Genomic DNA, 22,460 nt, shown 5'->3' with positions numbered 1-22,460 from the left:
AAGCTATTATCAGGATATTATCTATAGACTAATAGTTAAATAGAAGTCATGAACCAGTGGATTGCGTAGTAACTATAACTATTTATTAACTATTACCAGGATAACTAGGACTAGTAGTTATCTATCCTAAATTTCACTGCTGTAGCGCTCCCTAGCAAATCTATAGGGGTATTGCCCTTCTTTATTAAAAGAGGCTTTAAACCATGCATATCCTTTAACTAGTCAGCAGCTACCACCCCATCAGAGCTTAATATTAATCGCGAGTAAGCATAATAGATGGCTAAATGCATGGAGGAGATTTAGTTATATACTTATAAAGGAATAGAAGCTGCTTAATACTAATAGAAGTAATAGGCTAATAAGCACCGCTGTACTATTAATTTTGATATTAATAATTATGTCTTTATCACTATATCAGACTGGAAGGTTGATCATCCTAGTTAGAAGCTTGTTAACTAGCTTGCTAGACCATTCTGAATTGCTAAATATAAGGGCAATGCCTTCTAATTAGATTTGCCTGATTCTATAAAAATCCACCCTATTTTTACACCTAAGAAGCTTTATAAAGCCCCATCCACACCACCCCTGCTGGGCCAGCTTCAGGACCCAGCTCCCCTACTTAAGGTTAACAGCAAAGATAAGTAGGAGGTTAATAAAATACTTATATCCTAGCTCTACTATTGCAAGCTCTAGTACTAGGTAAGATAGCTTAATCATAATATTAATCTTTCCTGGTATCCGGCCTGAAACTTTAGAAACTCCCTAATATTACTCTGAGACTTCCACACCTAATATCCAGCCATGCTGGGCCCACTAATGCGCCTACCTAAATGGCTGCAAGCAGCTGAAGATGATGTATTCCTTAATAATCACCCAGACAACAATAGACCCTGAATAAGGGCATCCGGAACCTAAAGGGGGGGTAATATGATGATCTATCACTATATTCCCTGCTGATGTCCTTACACAGAGCTTTCTGCCCCTCTTAACTGCTTACTACTTTAGGGTTGTTTGGCTAGTTTACACCGCTCCGCCCTCTGTTTATAATATCTCCCCACCATATACATACTTTCCTTCTCTCTCTTCTCTATGCTTAGTTTTCTATCGAAATACTACCATACCATTGGAATATGAGCAGTGCCATCATACTAAGGACTTAGTGACTTTCTATTATTTTTCTATTAACTTCTTTTAGATCTTTTCTAAATGCTCTTGCAACTATTAAAGCTTAGGGTAGAGAAGCTCTAACTTATCATTAGTTGCAGATAGCTTAGAAGTAATCTTCTTTTTAGCTCTCTTCAAAATGTCCTACTCTTTTTTACAATGAAAATCTTTCTTACATAACCAACCCTAATGGGTACACAATGCATATTTTAAATAGTGATGAGTTTAATCCATTATATAAACCTCACCTAATAATACATAATAATTACAAGGAAAAGAAGTTATGAAACTGTTTTTAATAATATATTCTTCCTAGTAAATATGACCAGTGACTTGGTCATAGTTATAAGGAAGTTTAGGAACACCTTTAAGAATAGTATTAGTGTAATACTTAGGCATGATAAGTAAACATAGTTTAGAAATGAAAAACACACCTACCTAGGGAAAGCACTGCCTTTTAAATTAAGTTTCAAGGATGAAACACTAAGAGAAGGGGAGGTGATGTTATGGCACTAACACAGCTGCACTAGTACAGGGCAGGTATAACAGGCAGAAACCTAAGGATTAATGATCACCAGTCAATCCCAGAGTAATCAGGACATAATCTAGAGAAATACTTAATCTAAATAAATTTCTATAGAAAAACAGTTTAGTAGGGCATGACTGAATATATTTCCTGACAAACCATTATTATGTGACGTGGTAGATGGGTATACAGAATTAATAATAGAAGGGTATTATAATCATCTACCATTCTATCACTATACCACATATCACCACTATCACCTGGAAGAACTATAGATATATAAGGATATTTATTATTATTACATCTAGCACTCTTAGTTTAGTTCCTTGTATTTAATATAAGTTATTCACTTAAGTATAAGTTCACTAGTCTGATTCATTAGTTACTCTCTTACTATTAAGTATACATACTCAATAGGCCTTGCTTCTATCTCTACTATTATTATTCTTATGTTACCTTTGGTTGTCCTTGATCCTATTCAGATTGTTGTATTGTTGCATCGTTAGGCTACCCGGTCGGTAGGCCTTAAGCAAGTATCGGATATAGTCCAGGGACTATATCACCCCGTTCCCAAAGTAGTTGACTAGCAGAGAACAGCAGAGACGGATCCCAGGGTGTGACAAGAATGTCTGTAGATTCATATTAAATTAGTAGTCCTTTATGCTCTAGCACTGAGGTTAAGTTAATTAGACATTCCTAAAGATAGCGGGCATGGAACTACATGTAGTAGTATTAATTAGTTATACAACACTATTATATTTATAGCACTCCCAGCCATTACCCTGTAAACTAGTTTATGAAAGCTATCCCACAGTAACTAATATCACCAATACTAAGATCACAGTGTCATGGGCTAGAATATCTGAGTCCGAGGCTAGCTAAATTGGCGTGCTGGAAGTGGGGTCTCCCTTTCTTGGAATTATAGTACGGGGCATAGGAGTTAAGGTCTGGTTTGTTAGTGTCGTGAATCAAGGCTTGATCAAGTAGATAATAGAGCTTCATATCTCATAATGCGGAGGTCACTGATTTAATATAGGGAGACCAGTGGGTGTGCGACCTTAGTAAGGAAGCTGTATAACCTTGTATTAGTCTTTGCGGGAAGATTGTTTCCTGCCACTGGAGTAGAATATGTTTGACGCATTGACATGCCTGTGAAAACGGAAATGCATCATTTTTAAAGTCTCGCCAACCCTCGCCGTCCCATCTAAATGTTAGGATACTTTGTACTATTGTTTTTATTTCATTTCTGAGAAAAGCGTCGATGGACGTGATCAATAAAACTATGTCAAATCGCAACATTATTGCACACCATGAGGAGGTCGCGCCTATCGAGAGGACAAACCTGTTCTCAGACTCTGAATCTACTCGTATCCTAAACCGACAGTTAGTTCGGAAACTGGACCGTACCCTGTTGCCGATCTTGTGGCTGATGCATACGTTAAAGAACTTGGACAAAGGCAATATTTCGTGTGTCTAGCGCACCCAGTTCTCCTGGACCTCCTACAACTGACTTGGATACTAGTCAAGCAAAGCTGAGCACCTTCGAAAGCGACTTAGACTTACATGGGACGCAATATAACACGATTGTCTCAATGGCGTCAGTCGGGTAAGCCAGCTATAGCACATAAACCGTGTGTATTGTCAATGTTTGACCTGGCCAGATATATACCAATGATGATTCCCAGCAACATGCTCTTGACTCGAGCCAAACCGTCCCTGTATCTCCCATCCTTCGCTGTCTTGTGGTCAGTGGTAGCTACAGCAACGGCTGCTTCACAGACGTTTTCGCAGGCTGCTGCGATGCGGTTCCTCCTGGGCTTGTTCGAAGCTCCCTTCACTCCTGGGGCACTATGGCTCCTATCCCGCTGGTATACGAAACGGGAGATGGCGCTACGATATGCCATCATGTACCTAGGGTATATACTCTCGGGTTCATTCGCCGGTTTGATTGCAGCCGGCGTCTTTTCCCGGTTTGAGGGCTATCAAGTTATGGGCGGTTGGCGCTGGCTGTTCATCATCGAGGGACTCCTAAGTTTAATAGCTGGGATGATTGCATTTGCTGTACTGCCCGACACACCTGACGCTTCTTCGGGCCCGGTGAAGTGGCCCCTTAATGCTTCTGAGCGAGAATGGGCAGTTGAACGCATGCGTCGCGATCGGGTTTCGTACCGGAAGTCCGATGGATCTGTCTGGCTTGGCCTTCGACTTGCTCTGCTAGACTACAGAGTGTGGATGCTGGTAAGTCTGTAACATGCTCTTTGCGCACTTGCTGGAGCTAAAAAAAGGAAGGCGCTGGTTGCCTGCACCCAAGGCTCAACCGCAGGTTATACCAGCTTCTACCCGGAAATGGTCAAAAGCATGCATATCGGAGATACGGTTGTTACGCTCCTCTGTACCGTTCCTCCCTATATACTTGCCGCGATTGTTACACTGGTGGTCGCTTGGTTAAGCGACCAGTTCCGCAGCCGTAGTGTGCCCATTGCCGCTTCGATGACGGTGATGATCGTGGGGATTGTGGTAGAAATGTGTACGTCGCGATCCGGGGTGCGATACTTGGCCTCGTTCCTGTATATCACTGGGTGCAATTCTGCCTTTCCGCTTCCGCGGGCGTGGGTTGCTACTGCGGTTAGTCAAACACCTGAGAAATGCTCCTGCGCGGCTGCGATCCTCGAGGTGATTACGGCGTTGAGCTACATATGGAGTGCTTATTTCTTTCGCAACGAGGATGCGCCGCGTTACCGTTCCGGCATGATCCTACTGATTGTGTTTGCGGGTGCGTGTCTGCTTAGTGCTCTAGGGATGCGATGGGTGCTACGCCGGGATAATCGTAAATTACTGGAGAGATATCGAGGCACCGGAGTGGTGCCTGTGCTGCATCCCACATAATGTTGGGCTCAGTGTTTTGTACCCACGTAATGTATGTCCAAATTAATGATCTGCCGTGTTCGGGAATCTCGCGTTACTAAAAACTCGCAAATCTTAACCAGCAGTATGACACTGTAACCAACACAATGGTGCGTTCGCAGATAGGAGATTTATCAATGTATGCCTTATGCTCTGTGTGGTATGTGCACAGCTGTTGCGTATCTAGATTTCCCAGAACAGTAGCCATCTAGCTGTCGACTTGGATGATTACTGTGCGCGGATCGTATGTCTATCCCTGCATGTCAGGAGATGAGAGGCTTCATAGCCTCTTCAAAATCAAATCAGATCCAGTCTAATTTGGGGTGAGTTTCACTCCAAAAACCCAAAGTTATTCTTGATGGAAATAATTATTGGGTTAACAAACCACCACACTTTTATACCAACCCCTAATAGAAATAATTATTCCTATCCACCTGCTAAATTAAGAATAAGTTGAACCATGTTCTTGCAAGTTGAGCTAGCCTAAGCAAAGAATAGTAAAGAGCTAGCTGCAGTGAGATTTTAGCCCTTGATCAATTTGCCTGATTGGTTCCCTGGTGCCTGATGTCTCATGATTCGACATTCTGCACTCGACTCAACCCACGTGTAACAGATTAGGTAAGTTTTGCATGAGAGGTGGAACCACACCCGCAAATATTATCTTAGTTCAAGCCCTGACTTAGAATAGGCTTAGCAATCTATTTATATTTATTAATAACTCACTAACAAGCTAGCTTCCCAGAGATCTAAGCATGAGAGCTCACTAAGGAGAAATTTGCCCTTATATATAATCTCACCTTGCTCTGTTAAATAACCTTTAAGATATTAAGTCTCTATTACTTACCCCATAGCCTTCAACCAGCTCCTTTAGATAGTTATAATAGATCCCTTCCTATTAGAACCCTACTACTCCGCACGCCTCCTTTATTATATGCTAGAGGATAACCTAGCAGATAATATATTCTTCTAAGCTCTCTATGCTAACCCCTTAGTTAGATCTATGGCTACTACTGCCCTTATACACCCACTCAGCATAAAGGAGTAGAAGGAGTTATGAGAAAGGCTTACTAGTGTATTTATATTAGTTATAATATATATCATCCCTAAAGAGGGCTCTAATAAGGTGCCTAAGATAATTAGTATAATCTTATTAAAAGAGTAAGCCCCTAGCTTTACATATAATCATATATATAAGTTAGCAATTACTATTGCGCGCTAGTACTAAGACAAGGGGTATGGTTCTGAGGCTATCTTATAGATGCTAGACTAGGCTTTTCTAACTGCAGGCCTACACTGAGTTAAGCTAATAGTCTCTAAGTGGAATAAAAGAGCATAAAAGGTGTACTAAAAGCTTGGGTTTGTATCTAAGGGACAGAAGAGGTAGTGTGTATAGAAAGGTGGGAGGTGGTGGGATTTACTCTATATAGGTATTTTAGTGCATGAGTAAGAGGTGAAGAAGGCTGCTAACTCCTGAAATGCTGATGAGTAAATATGATAAATAGGAGATATTTAGTAAATAAGATAGTATTAGCCCTAATAAAAATTTTGCATATCCACTATTATTGTATAAAACAATCACATAATATAAATGGATGAATGAATGGATGACACCACTGCCTGAAACTAAAATATTTAACCTCTCTTAAAGACCTAGACCCATTAATGATCAACATACATCCCAACTCTAATAAATAATTGTACTCTAGGTATACAGCTCGCCGTGTCCATTCCATGCCTCATTCTGCGCTCTCCTAATGATGCACTTTGCCAGCTACAGCTTGCTAATAATCGGTCTAGGCTGCCCAGTGCATGCAACTCTGGAAAACTGCTGATCGTCAGCACTTGCACATTAATATCATGGACAATTGCTCGCTCTCCCTGCCGCCCGTTCAGCAGAGAGGTGAATGAATGATGCTTTGCTGAAGCCCCTGGCGAGCTTCTCGCGATGCACCTGTATGACATCAGTTACTTCTCCTCGCGGACTGTAAGCCGAACATAACGAAGGAACTACCTGCATCGCCAATAATGTCAGCCTGCTAGACCCACCTGACAACCCCGTCTGGAATCGGTTTTGGTTCATTTAAACTCAGCCTGCGAATCAAAAGCAACAATGTCAAATGGCTTTTGAGTCCCGTTTGGTCCCATAGACAGCGCATGTGTTACAATCTAACTTGAGATCCCTATAAAGGATAGTATGAGTTCAATATTAATGCTTATGAGGCTTAGGCATAGTTGCCATAAAATTAGCTAAGTTCAAGATAAAGATTCCAAGAATATAATCTAGAAAGAAATCACCCTGCGGTCAATCCATTGCATATATGTCATTGTTTTAATCATCTACTGAGTAGGAGTTGGCACAATACAAAATTTACCTACTTGAACAAGCCTTCACGGATGTAGCGCTTGCAAAGATGTATGGATGTATAGGCTGTGGTATCGATTAATCAAGAATTTTCCTCAACTTATTTTGTCAACAATAAATGTTAACCCTTGTATAATACAGTGTGCTTTTACCCGGATACGACTATAGGGTGTAGAGTACAGGGCTTCCTGTTCGCTTGGCTATACAGCCTATACAGCATACTTAACCTTACTATAGTACACGGTTGATTCTTAATGCACCCTAAGCTCTAAAATAACGTTAGGTCTGATCTTAGGGTAAGTATAGGTAATATAGGTAGCTAAGAAGAGAGTAAGATGAGGTAAAGGTAGGGCTAGAATTCTAGTCCAGAGTCAAGAGAGTGTTTCTTGGGAAGTTCTATCTTCCTCCTCTGCGATCAGTCTTATATACAGATTTTCTCCCTTAGCCAAAGTAAGGGGTAAACAGCAGAATAGGATAGATCACATAGAGGGATAGGGTTGTGCATAAGGGATTTTGTTCAAGCTTTTGTTAGAGAACAGGTGCCGAAATGGGGGTAGCTCACCGCCGATCCCCTACCAGGCCTAAAACGGTTGAATAGAAAGAAGTCTGTATGTTCGATGTTGATCTCAGATACTACAGCTTCCAGTCCTTCCGAGCGCCTCTTATATACCCATTTTTCCTAAATTTTCCGGGTTCAGACATGTGCCATCAGCACTCAACGATGTAGGTTAATGTCTCGCCGAGGGGCCGTCGTAGATCTACCTGGTAAAGATAAGGTGGCGGAGTATCGCTGACTGGAAGCGTGTATTTGACCAACTGGGGCCACATGAGTGATTCCAAAGACAAGTGAAGCCAATGAGACATGTAACTAGTGGTTTCGTCAACCCTGCAGGCTACTACTATCACAGACCCTCAAAAGGAGGACGATCTCTTCGGGGCCGTGGCGGAATCCTTGGGGCGATGAGCTTCGTTCAAGACGGTCAAATATCCTTGGGGCACTATCTGTGAGGCTTACTGCCACCGTTCTCTATCCATGTTGGATCCAGGAATGCGGAGGTAGACCAAAAACTGGAGCAGTTGAAGCGAGCAGCTGGTGTTGAGTTAAGGCCCGTGGGTGGAAGCGGGCGATGAATTTCTATGCGCAATTCACTCCTGATGGAAAAGTATCCAAGTCATCAAGACGAGCTACAATCCCATTTGGTGTGCAAACTTTTGTCCACCGCAAAAGAGACTATCTGACAAATATGGGCATTTCGAACTGAAGAGTTTGATTTTGGTGTATGGCAATTTTCGCGTGCAAAGTTGTCTCTAATTTACAGGACGTCGCCTGGCATACAAAGCTCTATTTGGCGTACAATGCACATTCCGAATTTGATGAGAGAGGCTAAAATGACTCGCCGGAGGTTCCATCACGTGTCTTCTTGTTGGCATTGAAGCAAGCATCAAATCTCGGGGCGGACCCGGGGGCGGGGCGGTTTGTGTGCCAGATTCAATTCGTGAGCGGCCTATAAGCAGTCAGCGGCTCGAAAATCGCAAGACTCATCTAGGTATTGATAGGCTCAGAAGAAGAATGATGTGGCGGAGTCCCACGTGGAGTGGTGAATGTTGGCCATGATTGAGCAGCAAAAACTCGTTCTGCTGCGTCTCATGGCACGATAAAATCACTGGCCTCAGGAAACAGGACCTGGCTCCCTATGCCAGTGCGAGCAAGTCAACATCCTGTTTCATGACACAAGCTCAGACAGTAGTAACAAAGACAGTCTTGAATCAATGCACCCAGAATGCAATTTCAGGCAAGACTTCAAACATTCAGGTCCTCAACAAGTGTACCAGTGTCTGCTTATCAAACCGTGGAACTCATTGTTAAAAAGCTATGAGTTGAGTTTCGAATACAGAAGCAAACAATACACGTGTGAATCATGATTCTGGCGGTTTTACTCAGACTCGTTACCACCCGCGTCCAAACGTGGTCGACTTATAGCTATCGTCTTCTTCTTTGTGCCTTAACTGTACACCGCAATCTATATACTACATATCTCGAAATACAAACTGTCCATCGTTTTCGTGTATCCCTGATCAAGGCTTTTAGCAGTTGTCCCGAGTGAATCGAATCACATAAATAGGCGTTCGCTACCAATGAATGACAATGATAAATCAGAGAGTTCTCAACGACCTTGGGCATAGAATTTAGACCTCCAATGCCGCGGAGCCCTTATTCTTGAATGACCATCTTTCAGGCTTTGGAGATGGAATAGCTATTTGGATACAAATTGCTGCTGTGATGGCCGTTTGCTATCTCAACCATTGCACCAAGGTATCATATGGATCCGCAGTAAATCTAGCAATGAAACATAGTACTCAAAATATTTTTCAGGCTATGGGGGTCGCGCTTCATGATACTTGCCAAGTAAGACCGAGCTCTGGTATAGCATGGTATGTGGCAAACCCTAAAGCTTTCCCTAGAGCTTTGCGTTACCCCAATAGTCGCTTCATAGCTACTGAGATCACGGAAAATAAGGAATGAGTGTCCGACAAAGAAGCAACATGTATGATTTTAGATATCCGCGAATTCTTAACATTAATTCCATTGCGCAGGAGGAACATCCTACCGACCGCATCTGCCATGTATTGCGAGGAGACGGTAAAGGTAAGACAATTGGATCTAATTCTTCCATTTACAGGAGCAGACAACATAGACCGCTCCGATGGATAATGCTTTCCATCTTCTGCAGCTAGTCACTAAGTTATCTAGCCACTGATCACTAATTATGGGCCTCGAGAAGCAGCAGGCAGAGGCTTCTGTCCATGGTTGAGATGCACTGTTTAGTGTGTGTAAATCTGCAAGTTTATAGTAATATATATCATTTAGCTTTGCTTCGAATCGTAATTGTCGGCAACATGTCATGTTATATGCTATGCACATTATGGCAAGGGAGCAAACACAGAGAATAAGTGGATATTTGAAGAGCCAAAAAATGATAAGTGCAATTTACGGTTACTTTACTTGCATGATCTCAAGAGAGGATAACGAAGGGGACAGGGTAAGGGAGTAGGATAGAAGTGATTTAGGAGCCAAGTTATATTGAGCTTCTTAGAGGATATACACAGAAAGATACAGATGATTCTCCTCTCTGGCGATAGATACATCAAATTAGAGGCTCGAAGAGAGTTAGACCTCCCCATCCGACAAAAACTTCTCCACTTTCCTCATTTCGAAGGCGCCAGCCTCATTCGTGAATTTCTCTGGGTAGCCGAAGAACAATGGATAGGAAACGTCTGGTTCAGCATTTAAGAGAGTACCTTGGAATTGTTCCGAATCGGTATGATGGATTCTGAAATCGTACCAGGTCTTGTTCTTTGGCGGGAGGGGCCCATGTTCGTCAAACTCGACAGGGAACACGCCCGGTGGACATTCATAATAATAGCTCATGAGAAGAGTCCCGTCCTTAGCACTTCTTGCATCTGCGATGGTGACAATTTCCTGTTCGATGAAATTGTATTTGGTGGGTTGGCGCCACTTGTCTATGGCCCAGTTCTGGCATTCCTCTTTAGAGGCGTTGATGAAGTCTGACTCGAAAAATTCACCATCTTGTAAACCTGATCTGAAATGCTCCTGTGAATCTGGGCAGACTCTCGATTCAACAAGATAGTACCAATAAGGAAAGTCTTGTGGCTCTGTACTGAATTCGCGTAAGGCCTTAGGTACGAACTAGTGATTTCGCGGTCAGCCTCGATTTCTTCGGTCCGACCTCCAACAGGCTATCATCGTGGCACCTATAATCATAACACACTAGACTTACAGGCTTAGCGTCTTCAGCAATACAGAAGAACAAGGCGCGTGTCATCCTAGGGTCTTTATGCTATCGACGAAATGAGGTTTAAGGGCATATGACGGCTTACTTTCCAATAGGACCAGACTTTATAGAGTCTTTATATAGATTCTAAACGGCGAAGATACGATGACGTCATACCTGGTCTACAGAGTACCAGATAGAGGGACGAAGGAATTGGGATAACTTGCAAATTAATAAAAAGCGTTGGCAAGCTGGTAAATCTGATTGGTAGGTAGCAAACTGGCTCTGGGGGCCGCTCCAGCCTACATACAGGCTTCCGCCCTCCCTGCCCGCACCGCCCGACTGAACTCATAGTATATACCAGGTATAGAGTACTACATCTATCGAGGATCTAAATTGAAACTAACAAAAAAGCTAAAATTAATCATAGACTACCTGAACTACTGCACTTTTATTACTATAGAAACTGTTTATTACCGGCCCCTTACAAACAATACCATATTTTCCGGACCCTCGCCGCTACACAAATAATATTACTGTAATGATAGGTTGCCTCATGGTAAATTCTAGAGTCAACTAAGTTTCTGCCAGATCGAGGCAGACGCAGATCTTGGGTTGTTCAACCTTGAATATATCATCTACCTGTCAGTGGTGTGGGTTAAATTATGAAGGAAGAGAGATTTCCCCAGTTCTCAGAAGCATCTTGGAATCCTCATCCCCGCCGTTTGGCCCAGAGCCCGAAGTGGCTAGCGCCTGAGGATGTTGGAGTCCGATCGGTCCGCGATCGGGACACAGGATTTAAGGCCCTCCTTTGAGTCCCCAGTCTGAAGCTCTCCAAGATTTAGTTTTATATTATCAGTCCATAATAATTTAACTAGAGTTGCATTTGGTGTGGGTTTGGGCAGGTTCAAGCCTAGTTGGCCCCGAACCGCTGTGATTTCAGGTTCAAATTTTAGAACCTGCAGCCAACCTGGACCTAATCCAGTTTGGTTACAGTTTTCACTACAAAACCAGCTGCTAGGCCTAGCTAGGCTGATCATAACTAACAATGGTTAGATTTGGGTTGGTTTTGGGTTGATTAAACTATAAATTTTAACTATTTAACCATACCATTCCTCCCTCCAGGGGGTCCTTAACAGGGCCTACTAAGCATCCCTATATAAAATTTTAAATTTATATGAAATATATGGTATTTATAACCATTCTAATCTATATTAGAAATATCATATTTGATATCTATAGGGTTGAATGGGTGGTGGTTAAAAATTATATAAAAGGTATAGTAGTTATTAGACCTTAGTATCCTTATATATATATCTCTGCACCACTTTCATACCAACCTATGACAGAGATGATTATTCCCTTATATCTTAATAACCACTATGTATTTTCTAATAATTTTGGCATCATCAGATAGCCCCTAATTCAAGCTATCTAGTAATATCAAAATTATTAGAATATCTATAGAATTCAGTGATTTCTAGGTAAAACAGTGTGGGTTGGTTAAATAGGTTAGTTAAAACTGCAAAAACCATAACCAGCAGTTTTAACTGAACCTGAAATAGTTCTGGGGTAGAGAAACTAAACCTGAAATGGTTCCCTAGGCTTACCCCCGAACCTGCACCTCTGTAAGGTCAGTGAGGGTTGGTTGCGGTTTTTGCGGTTCGGTTATGCAACTCTACTTATACTGTATGTATTGAAGGCTGAAAGACAATCAACTTGATTAAATGAGTTCTCTTGAAGGGAGTGTATTTTTAATATGATTGTGGCCTAAGCAACAGGGCCATGACAAAGGAAGAAGGAAGAAGTACTTTTACTGAAAGATCTCAATCTTGCATCAACATTGTGTTATTCTTCACCAGTCTTGCAGTAGCTACTAACATAGACTCTGAAATCTCTAATAATAAGTATTAACTAGAGTCCCGGTTACTATACTGCTCATTTCCCTCGATAACCTCTAAGGTAGGACGGGGACTGAGGTAAACGGCGGCAACTATGGCACAGGTGATGGAGATGGTCGCTATATTGCATCAGCGATATATCTATAAATAAAAATAACGTCGAGGAGGAAGCAATACCCAGTACACACTGTAGTTCAAAGTAGCCGAATCTCTCCATCACGAACCCTGCTAATATGGGCCCAACCAGCAGACCCATAGTCCAACTCATGCTAGTGATGGCGACAGCTCGAGAGTAGCCTCCGTACATTCCAAAAATGCCCGGTTGACATTCTTCTAGCTTATCAACAGCTTCTACGCACAAGGTTAATTAACACTATATTTTATCAAAAGAGAACGCAGATAACCCACCAGTCGCTTCCATTGCCCCTACTCCACTCAGTAAAGACATAAGACATCCAGTCGTGGCCAAGGAGCAACTATAGATGGCCTTGTCTTTAATTCCACCATTAAACCACGAAAAGCGCTCGTCGCCCGCTGCCCCCGAGAGCAAAAAAAATGGTGCCATGGACAAGAACGCAATCGATGTTGGGGTTCGCGATCCCCAGCGGTCTTTCCAGTATCCAATTAGGGGTGCCAGTATCATTCCTGGGCCTTGAACAGCGGCAAGGAGGAGACCGACAGGAAAGGCACCCCATTTAAATGCCTCCCATGAATGCAAGGGGATGGTAGCTTGGAAGCTGGCGATATATACGGCATATATAGAGTAGCAAATGATACCTGCTGCAAAGCGACTCTGGCGAAAAAGACGGACGTAAAATCGCCACCCAGTTGCTTCTTCGACTGGGACTAGCGGTGCATCTAGCAAACGGGAGTCCTCCGTAACTTCGGGTTCATCACTAGATATTTGTGCTGGGGCAGGACATAACGTGGTTAGTGGACTTCTTTCTTCTTCTTTTCCTTTCTGTATCTATGTATCCGCGACACTTACTCTCTCGTGGTGCTTTGGGACGGTCAATCAACAAAACACGCATCAAGACATCCACGACCAGGAAGACAGCTGGTCCCACCCATGCAGGCCAATACCCGCCAAGCCCGAAAAGAAACCCGGCAAGCACTGGACCTGCACATGTCCCCGCTGCAGTTAAGGTTGAGGTTAGCCCTGCAATCTTGCCCATATGCTCACTGCCGACACTCTCGACCATCGTTGCGACACCCACGATCCAGAGGCCATTGCTGGTAAAACATTGGAAAAATCGACCGATAAAGAGCCCGGCCACTATCATCTGGCCGGTAAGTGTGAGAACAATCTCCGAGGTACGATGACGTACACGACTTTGTAATTGCAAGACCTAAGACACTGGCAAGCGTCAACATCCGCAAACCGAGTAGCAAGGCCTTCTTTGACTTTGCCCGGTCGGCCACATGCCCAATGAATGGGCTGGTTATGATGGCGACTAAAGCGCCTTCGGCAAGGAAGATTGATGTGTATGCTTGAACATGAGATGCTTGAACCCCAAGGCGCTGTTCAAAGATGTAAGGAAGCAAGGGTACCATGAATGAGAAAAGGAGCTCATCTGCAGCAGTAGTTCTATTAGACATGACAGCTGCCAAGTGCTATAGCAAACATATTAATCACATACCCGTAAAGAGCGCCATGGACATCGTGGCTGTGGTAAACTTGTTAGAGGATCGCAAGTCACCCATCCATGGCTCCTTGCTTCTCTCATTGTCCAGCAAGGGCGAAGAGCTCATTCTACTCAATTTCGAGTCCTGTCATTAAGCTATAAGACGTATAGAAGTTCTAGAATTCTGTTTGGCAGGCGGCTAAGTCTAAAGTGTCAAGAAGTCTGTGATATATTCTTTGAAAGCCGCAAACAGAGGTTGCCATTTATATGTTGATAAGAGTATTTCAACAGTTACGTCATCGTAAAACTGAAGTAGTAGTATACTGTTAACTTGGAATGTGGTAATGGAGTGCCCGGTTGACCCAGCCTTTGATCCAATTATCACTCTAAAAATTCTGAGAGCCAAGCTTATGTACCTCAGCCTCCTGCCATCCACAATGTTACCAAGATTTGGTCACAGCAAGATCTAATAAAGCAAGGGGAAACAAAACCCAAGTTTTCATGCACGCACATATGGGTTAGGGTTTACCTCAAGTTCTATGTCACTCTATAATTGCCTGGTTGATGCAGACGACCTTATCCCTATTCATCATCATTACCCACCCATATCATTGTCATTTGGGTGTAAAGAACCACGTAATTCTCGCTATTAACTATGCGAGGCAACAATAAGAATGTCTTAATGAAAGGTTCCAGCCACCAGGGGATACTGCAAAGAACTGTGACCTTCCTTTGTGTTCGGGTGGCCAGCGATGGGGAGATACGGGTAATGTAACCGATCATATAAATTCATCTCATCCATCTTCTGACAGATCTCCCAGTGGACGCCCCCACGTGTTGACGCAGGCATGTCGTCCCAATGGAGGACGTTGCGGACTGTGTTACCATCACGCCGTGGATAGTAGGTCGCATTGATTCTCAACTCGCCATCACGCACGAAGTTGCTGTACAGGTCAATCGTGTTCCGGGCTTGCTGGAAGTAGTTGACGGAGGCGAGCACACTACTGCTGATATTGGCATAATTGGCTGAGCCGAAAAGGATGGGGATTTCAGCGGCATGACAGGCACGCTTTGTGCCACTGCCACAGATTAGTCCCCGAGAAATTGCGGTAGACCGATATCCCATGACACTTCCCAGACGTTGCGGTTATGCCTCTCCAAAAACCCTGCATAGATCTCGCTGCTACATCGGTAACTAAGATCTGTAGTAAATTGAATGAAGGGGTCGGTAACATCAGGCGCATGGATCAATGACCGGTTGAACCCTAACTCCGGCGTATCTAGCACTTCTCTGGTGCGGTCCCCACCCAGGAGAAATGTGGCCAGAAACTCAACCGCCGTTGAGTACTTTGCCGGTCCGTCCTTAAATGTCTCATTGGCCTGCAAAATCAATCCGAACTCGTCCCGGGTGTACGTGACAAGTGTTGGAACCTGATGGTAACGACCGTTCTCCAGCGCAGTAACCCAATCCTCCGTGATCAGATCATCATCAATAAAGGGCCGGAAAGGCTCGATAAAGTTGACTTCCCCCGAGGGAACGCTTCTTGAGCCTTGGAGAACAGCCGGTCTTGGCATTCTAGAATCTCCCCCATCGTACGATTGTTTTTCACGCAATTTAGATCGTCACAACCGGCTAGGTCAAGAAACATTCGTGTGAGGCGGGCCTGCACGTGCGGCCTTTGCCAACCTGACCATGTACTTCCAGACTGAACAATGGCACGGGCAAATAGGCCTTTCGCAGAGGCTGTCTGGAGGAGAGACATCACCGCACTGCCTCCCGAGGACTCACCAAAAATCGTTACCCGTCCAGGATCGCCACCAAACGATTTGATGTGCTCCCGAACCCAGTCCAGAGCCATTAGTTGGTCCCGCATAGCTTGGTTGCTTCCAATATCTGATGGCATAGATGGATCAGAGAGAAATCCCAGAACACCGAGGCGATAGTTCAGGGTGACCACCACCAATGGTCGGCGAGTTGGAAGGTTCATTCCAAGATAAAAAGGAAGGGACGAGCCACCGTAATAATTTGAGCCCCATGAATCCAAAACACCACAGGTAACAAATGAGGGGACTCGTTTTCAGGAAGCATTGGGGTGTAAATATTCAGATACAGGCAATCTTCGGATATAGTGTAATTTGGGCTTGGGAGGTCCGGTGTAGCGTTCGGAGCCATGTCTTGCTGTTTCAAATGTCAGCTCCACGGTACTACGTGCTCTTGTTGGACCCTTAATCGGGCAACGTACCGGACAGAGCGCTCTGAACTCTGTAGCATCATATGCCAATTCCTTTTCTCGTCCGAGTAAGCTGTGCAATCTTTCTGGGTTCTTCAGTCGACGCTCGTCTATTGGAGGTTTCGCATAGGGAATCCCCTGGAATCGTGCCGTCAAGCGGTCTCGGAACCCCTTAATAAGGCCTTGAGAGGTATCAACGAATACATGGCGACTCGTAGACGGTGGACTGACGCCAATCTGATATCCTGCACTATTGGTGCAAAGAGCGCGAATGCGACGGGTGCACTCGATGCTCGAGGGTTGATTATTCGGCAGACTGTATGCTACGCAGGCCCCGCGGTTTCCTTCCAACCACATGGGATAAGATTTCTCCTCATCCATAGCTCTCAGGTGCAACAAGAGCAACGGCTGGAAGAAAGGCACATCTTTGACACCTGCCAGAACCTCCCCCAGTGAGTTACAAGCCGCAGCAGCGTGTTCATGCGTTCGTGCTTCGCGCAGCAACAGATAAGAAGGGCTGGATTGCACAGCGGCCGGTTCCTGCAAAATGAGACTGTCAGTAAACATGATATATGATTCAACGATGGGCAGTAGATACTAGAGTATTATTCACGAGCACAGTGAAGGCTGGCGATTTTGGTATTCTAGCTGATCCAACCCCCGAAAAGAGTAAACATTGGACGAGAACAACGCACAAGTATGACAAACGCATTTTGCCTTTTTGACATATGTTGATATGTGATTTAGCCGTCCTTTCATTGACAAGACAGCGGATTTAAAAGGCTAGGACATGTATATACAATTACACGAATGAACAGCATCATGGATTCTGGAGGAAAGGCGGAACGAACAGCTGCAAATATTCTATACGTCATCATTCGCTGACAGAACTACATAATTTGGAGTAAAAGCGATTGTACATGTCTGAAGGCAGTGGAGCAGGTTCAATTTAATTTGAAATCGTTTCCAGATGTCACCCAGTCCCACCCAGTTCCACCAAGTCACACGGACTGGGCCGCCGAAGCATAACTCAAATTCTTCTTTTCGTCGAGCGTGGATCGGAATGCAGCTGTGCATCCCTGAGTAGGGGCCCCAAAGTACCATTCAATGCTATTCCTGCCTCATCTTGTAAAATTCAACCAAAGATTTGATCAAAACCCAGAGATTGTTGGCGAATCGGGCTACGAGAGCACTTCCGCATCGAGATAAGATCTTTCACCCGTCTACGATTTTATGTCGTTGCTCCGCTTAACAGGGACACCGGCGCTGCTTGGCACGTAGATGACACGTAGATTGAGCGAACTAGTGATGTAGTGACATCACAGCATTGAATGCTAGGTTTCCCTTTCTGCGTCCGAGTCATCATTCGCGGAGTGACTATCCAATAAGTCCAGTCTGGGGTATTCATTACGTCGAAAGGTTGCATCTCAAACCCAATTGCGAAGCTCAAGTCTCACATAGTAAGCGCCGTTTGCAAACCCTCGAATGTCGCAACATTTTCTATACATGATGAACTGGAGGGACCAGTAATGGTATACCCTGTTGAACCTTTAAGAAACCATTTCGACCCCCAAGTTTTCTCCCTAGAATCTCAGTTCACGACACATTACCCAGAACTGCTGGAAAATGAAGTCCCAGTCCACTTTTCTTTTCACATCGGAGTCTGTAGGTGAAGGCCACCCGGACAAGATATGTGACCAGGTGGCCGATGCCGTCCTCGACGAATGTCTCAGGCAGAATCCCCTGAGCAAGGTTGCCATAGAGGTTGCCGTACGGCCCGGGCTAGTGATTGTGTTTGGCGTTGTCCACTTCATCTCCCGATTGGATATCGATGCCATTGTTCGCTTCGTGCTGAAAGACATTGGGTACAGCAGCCCAGACCAGGAGTTGGACTATCAGACGTGCGAAGTCATGGACTTTGTGGAGCTACACCCATCGCCGTTTAAAGGCATATCCTCTGGCCTTGAAGCACCCGACAACGAACCGGCAGGCGACCAGGTAAAGCGCTCTGTCGATCCTTCTGACAGATATTGGCAACGCAACTAAACTTTCGGTCTTCATATTCCAGGGCATGGCTTTTGGATACGCAACTGACGAGACCGACCAGTTACTGCAAGTTCATCCCATCGGAAATGAGGTCGCCGCATTAATAGCGCTAACAAAGAAATTTCAGGCCTTTGACCCTCGATCTAGCACATAGGATCTCCCGTGGCTTGAAAGCTGCCCACACCAAGGGCATCCTCCCATGGCTTCGACCGGACACCAAGGCACAGGTTACCGTGGAGTATGATGAGGACAGAGGCAGAATGGTTCCGACTCGGGTCCATAACGTGGTCATTACTGCCCAGCATACACCAGGTGTCACGGTCGAAAGGCTGCGGCAGGACATACTAGACAAGATAGTCCGCAAGTCAATTCCAGCGAAATATCTGGATGACCGGACCGCGTATCATGTATGTCCTCGTGCTCAAGATCCATACTGTGCTCTGAAACTCATTAAAAGCACCTGCCACTAGATCCAGCCGACAGGAGATGTAGGAGTCAGCCCATCAGGCAAGTTTGCCGGCGTAACCGGTCGCAAAATTGTTGTGGACACCTATGGGGGTTGGGGCGCCCATGGGGCGGCGCTTTTTCGGGAAAAGATTTTCGCCAGGTATGCTCCCTTAATTCTGTAAAGATCTGGCCTAAGTCTCTCTTTCTAACCTGTTTGAGGAAAATACAGGTCGATCGGTCCGCGGCCTACATGGCGCGGTGGATTGCCAAATCACTTGTCCACCATGGCCTCGCCCGCCGGTGCGTCATCCAGCTGTCTTACTCTATCGGCATAGCGGAGCCATTGAGTATTTTTATCGATACTTTTGCTACCAGCAAACTCACTGCAGACCAGTTGAAGGAGATTATCCGCAAGAATTTTGATCTCAGGCCGTCAGCTATTGCGAAAGACCTCAACTTGTGTAATCCGATCTACTACCAGACTGCCAAGAACGGACATTTTACTAACAAGGAGTTCCCTTGGGAGCAACCATTTGACTTGGTGCTGTAAGGGTCCTTGCTTTTCGAATTATTTGAATCGCGAGGATAATAATTAAAAATCCTCCAATATCTTTGGTTGCATCGCAACTCTGGAATTGGAAGTCTATAATCGCCATTACTATACCTAATAAGCTCCCCAAATAAAGTCTATCCGCAAATAGTGACAAGCTTATTGACTTTTTCTACGGAGTACTACTCGGTTTAATCTTACGGCTACTCTACTAGTTGGTTTAGTACCCCGTGGCTTAAAAAATATCTTCTTCATGAATATCTTGACCGCAAGGTATCAATCTTCGTATTATTTAATGCGATATAGACTGTCTTCACAGAAATAGGCGAATACTCATCACGCAAGGTACATTACATGATTAACGCACTGGATAAATATAAACCTATCCCATACCAGATACTACTATCTCAAGTCTACGTAGTCCTTTATATGACAAGAACAGGTAACTTATTATTCTCACAAAGCACATATCCTATTTATAAGTTAACCATATTCGCCAAGGACAAGGACACAGTTCCCCCAAGCTTTCCAAGGTCTTTAAGGTTATTTCCGGATATAGTCCTAGTTAGGGTTTGGAGCACCAGGCTGATTGTGGAAGAAGGACAAGATAACAACACCAGATCAGTCAGTCATTAGACTTAATGCGCTTTATCTTGAACCCCTTGCTGATACCTATATAACCCAATGGTCATTGATGTGCATGCCATGACATCATTAGGGGATGGGATGCGATGTAAGGGCTTTCGAGGAATGTGACTTGATGACAACTGTGTATTCGACATTACTGGTGATGCTTGGAATATTGGTCATCTTATAGCGGGCAACTAACCCCATAGGGTACCGTGGAAGTTGGCTCACCAATGATTCAAAGACCTTCACAACCAGTAGCCAGTCCTGAACGTAACACAACGCAAACGGTAGATGCAGAGGCTAACTCATTTAGAAAGAAGAAGTAGAAGAAGTCATATTAGCAACGCTGTGGAGGAAGCTGTATTTATGATGGTTTCCAGCTCCATGCCCAATGGACGTAGGTGATAAAACCCTGTACTACTGCCCAAATGCAAGGTGACTCTGTCATTGTTAGCAACAGTCAAGAAGTAATCCAGCTAGCAACATGAAACTATTCATCTCTTTCATTCTTGGCCTTGGCTGTCTTGCCAAGGTCGCCAATGCGCGTCCTGGGGCGCTGAACATTCCTGGTGGAGTGCCTTTCCTGTTTAACGCAGTTGCTGTGTTCAATTATCCCAATTAGAGCACTCAGCAGCCCCGAGAAAGCACCCTGGAAGGCGCCAACTTCTTTTGCTATGCTACTAATGAAGGTTTCTTGAGCTTCGGCTAGTACGGAATTCATTCCCCTGCGGCATACACTAAACCCTAACAAAGTAACCCTGAAAGTGTCCGGTTGTTGACAAATAGACTACCAGGTGGCTAGAAGCCTCTCCAGGGACCAATTACTCGCATTGTCGCCCCGATTCACCTAATTTCGTCTATTACGAATACTCGGACAAAATATACGGATGCACCGAGAAGGGCTGCAAGGCGCATGTAGTCAATTACTGGGCTTCCAACAATAGCTTGAATTTTGTAACAGACTACGTCTACAGTGATGCAAATCTTGCGCCTCCAGAGTTAGGTACTCTGAGTACATTTTACCGCGATGAGAAGCAGGGACCCTCAGCAGTGGGAACCAGACATGTCCTTTCCTCTACACCATCCACCGCATCGGACTGCTGTAAAGCATTGAAGATATTGCGCGGGATTAGGGATAAATATAAACTTAAGCTAGACTTTGATCTCAAAGATATCTGTCCGCGGCAGAAGACGTTCGGAAATTCATGGTGGCACTGGGGTCAGCTTCCGATGGATAGGGGATGCAATAGCCAAGGTAACTTTGGCAACGAGCTTCATTAAGATGATTGCTTTAGGTTGCCTAATATAGCCCACCCAATAAAATTCCTAGGAACTAAGTTGATTTCCATTTTTTGCGGATATATTGAGAAAAGGGCATTCAGATAAGGTTAGGGTCATGTAACTGTTAACCATACAGTGCGCAGGTAAAATCCAATTAGCTTGTGAGAGTTAACCTACAATTCAAACAAGCTATGTAAAGAGCAGATTTCAACAGCGCCAGTCACACCGGTATGGTGCAAGGGCGGATTGTGGACAAGGGAGTTCGACATCAACTCCCCTGTTAGATTGTGGAAAGCAGGTAGCTGCAACAGATGCTTTCAGGGAGCCATGGATTAATGCTATATTGGGTGACTAAGCTCTAGGTGAGTAGGCTCATAGCTAGAGCTGTGTGAGTGAGGTCTAAGTTGTGTGAGTAAGGTATAGGGGTGCAGGCTTTTAGTTAGGGCTATGTGAGTAAGCTCTAAGGTGTGTAACTAAGGTATAGGTAAGCAGGCGCACTGTGAGGGCCTTATAAGCAAGGCATAGGGTATACTAGTAAGCTATAGGTGAGCATGCCCATAGCTAGAGCCACGCAACCAAGGTTTACAGCGCGTGAGTAAGGTCTAGACTAGGTAACGAGGCCTGTAGCTAGAGCCTCGTGAGTATGGTCTAGGCCACACAAGGGAGGTATAGATGAGTAGGTGTGTAACCAGACCCGCGTGAGCATGGTCTAGGGTGCATGACAGAGGTCTAGGTAAGTGAGGTTATAGCTAGAGCTGTGTGAGTGAGGCCTAAGGCGCGCAACTAAGGTCTAGGCATGTAAGTAAGATTGAGGTGAGTAGGCTTATAGTTAGGGCTCTGTAAGTAAGGCGTTGGGCGCGTGAGCAAGGTATAGGGTATGAAAGTAAGGTCTAGATAAGCAAGGTCATAGCCAGAGCTGCGTGAGTAAGATCTAGGGCGCATGACCATGGCCTAGGTTAGTAGGCTTGTAGCCAGAGCCATGTGAGCAAGGCCTAGGGC

The 22,460-nt window shown here is 44.6% G+C and overlaps 6 protein-coding genes across 6 annotated transcripts; 3 read left to right on the top strand and 3 right to left on the bottom strand.

Annotated features, from left to right (window-relative positions):
• Positions 1 to 2,972: 2,972 nt before the first annotated feature.
• P174DRAFT_373263 (MFS general substrate transporter) lies at positions 2,973 to 4,576 on the top strand (the record flags this gene model as incomplete). The annotated part of the gene is made up of 4 exons (XM_024822489.1): positions 2,973 to 3,157; positions 3,213 to 3,296; positions 3,352 to 3,928; positions 3,980 to 4,576. The coding sequence occupies 4 exons, from the start codon at positions 2,973 to 2,975 to the stop codon at positions 4,574 to 4,576; spliced, it is 1,443 nt and encodes a 480-aa protein (XP_024680865.1).
• Positions 4,577 to 10,125: 5,549 nt separating this feature from the next.
• P174DRAFT_451656 (uncharacterized protein) lies at positions 10,126 to 10,833 on the bottom strand (the record flags this gene model as incomplete). The annotated part of the gene is made up of 2 exons (XM_024829023.1): positions 10,757 to 10,833; positions 10,126 to 10,665 (listed from the first exon to the last, which is right to left on the bottom strand). Exons 1-2 carry the CDS (start codon positions 10,799 to 10,801, stop codon positions 10,126 to 10,128), a joined length of 585 nt encoding a protein of 194 aa, XP_024680864.1. The 5' UTR covers positions 10,802 to 10,833.
• Positions 10,834 to 12,598: 1,765 nt separating this feature from the next.
• On the bottom strand, positions 12,599 to 14,403 carry P174DRAFT_487621 (MFS general substrate transporter; the record flags this gene model as incomplete). The annotated part of the gene is made up of 6 exons (XM_024830785.1): positions 12,599 to 12,647; positions 12,810 to 13,002; positions 13,060 to 13,533; positions 13,640 to 13,927; positions 13,980 to 14,225; positions 14,292 to 14,403. The coding sequence occupies 6 exons, from the start codon at positions 14,401 to 14,403 to the stop codon at positions 12,599 to 12,601; spliced, it is 1,362 nt and encodes a 453-aa protein (XP_024680863.1).
• A 552-nt stretch (positions 14,404 to 14,955) lies between these two features.
• On the bottom strand, positions 14,956 to 17,219 carry P174DRAFT_460858 (alpha/beta-hydrolase; the record flags this gene model as incomplete). Its single annotated transcript, XM_024829932.1, has 6 exons — positions 14,956 to 15,355; positions 15,406 to 15,816; positions 15,837 to 16,170; positions 16,287 to 16,451; positions 16,483 to 17,047; positions 17,106 to 17,219. 6 exons carry the CDS (start codon positions 17,217 to 17,219, stop codon positions 14,956 to 14,958), a joined length of 1,989 nt encoding a protein of 662 aa, XP_024680862.1.
• An 857-nt stretch (positions 17,220 to 18,076) lies between these two features.
• On the top strand, positions 18,077 to 19,550 carry P174DRAFT_451655 (methionine adenosyltransferase; the record flags this gene model as incomplete). The annotated part of the gene is made up of 5 exons (XM_024829022.1): positions 18,077 to 18,505; positions 18,576 to 18,613; positions 18,681 to 18,960; positions 19,024 to 19,160; positions 19,220 to 19,550. Exons 1-5 carry the CDS (start codon positions 18,134 to 18,136, stop codon positions 19,548 to 19,550), a joined length of 1,158 nt encoding a protein of 385 aa, XP_024680861.1. The 5' UTR covers positions 18,077 to 18,133.
• A 1,114-nt stretch (positions 19,551 to 20,664) lies between these two features.
• On the top strand, positions 20,665 to 21,461 carry P174DRAFT_460856 (uncharacterized protein; the record flags this gene model as incomplete). Its single annotated transcript, XM_024829931.1, has 3 exons — positions 20,665 to 20,781; positions 20,803 to 20,869; positions 20,983 to 21,461. 3 exons carry the CDS (start codon positions 20,665 to 20,667, stop codon positions 21,459 to 21,461), a joined length of 663 nt encoding a protein of 220 aa, XP_024680860.1.
• Between the last annotated feature and the right edge of the window lie 999 nt (positions 21,462 to 22,460).

Source organism: Aspergillus novofumigatus (genome assembly GCF_002847465.1).
Source record: "Aspergillus novofumigatus IBT 16806 chromosome Unknown P174scaffold_5, whole genome shotgun sequence".
NCBI classification, from domain to species: Eukaryota; Fungi; Ascomycota; class Eurotiomycetes; order Eurotiales; family Aspergillaceae; genus Aspergillus; species Aspergillus novofumigatus.
Note: the sequence above shows the minus strand (reverse complement) of the source record. Positions and strands in the feature narration are given on the sequence as shown.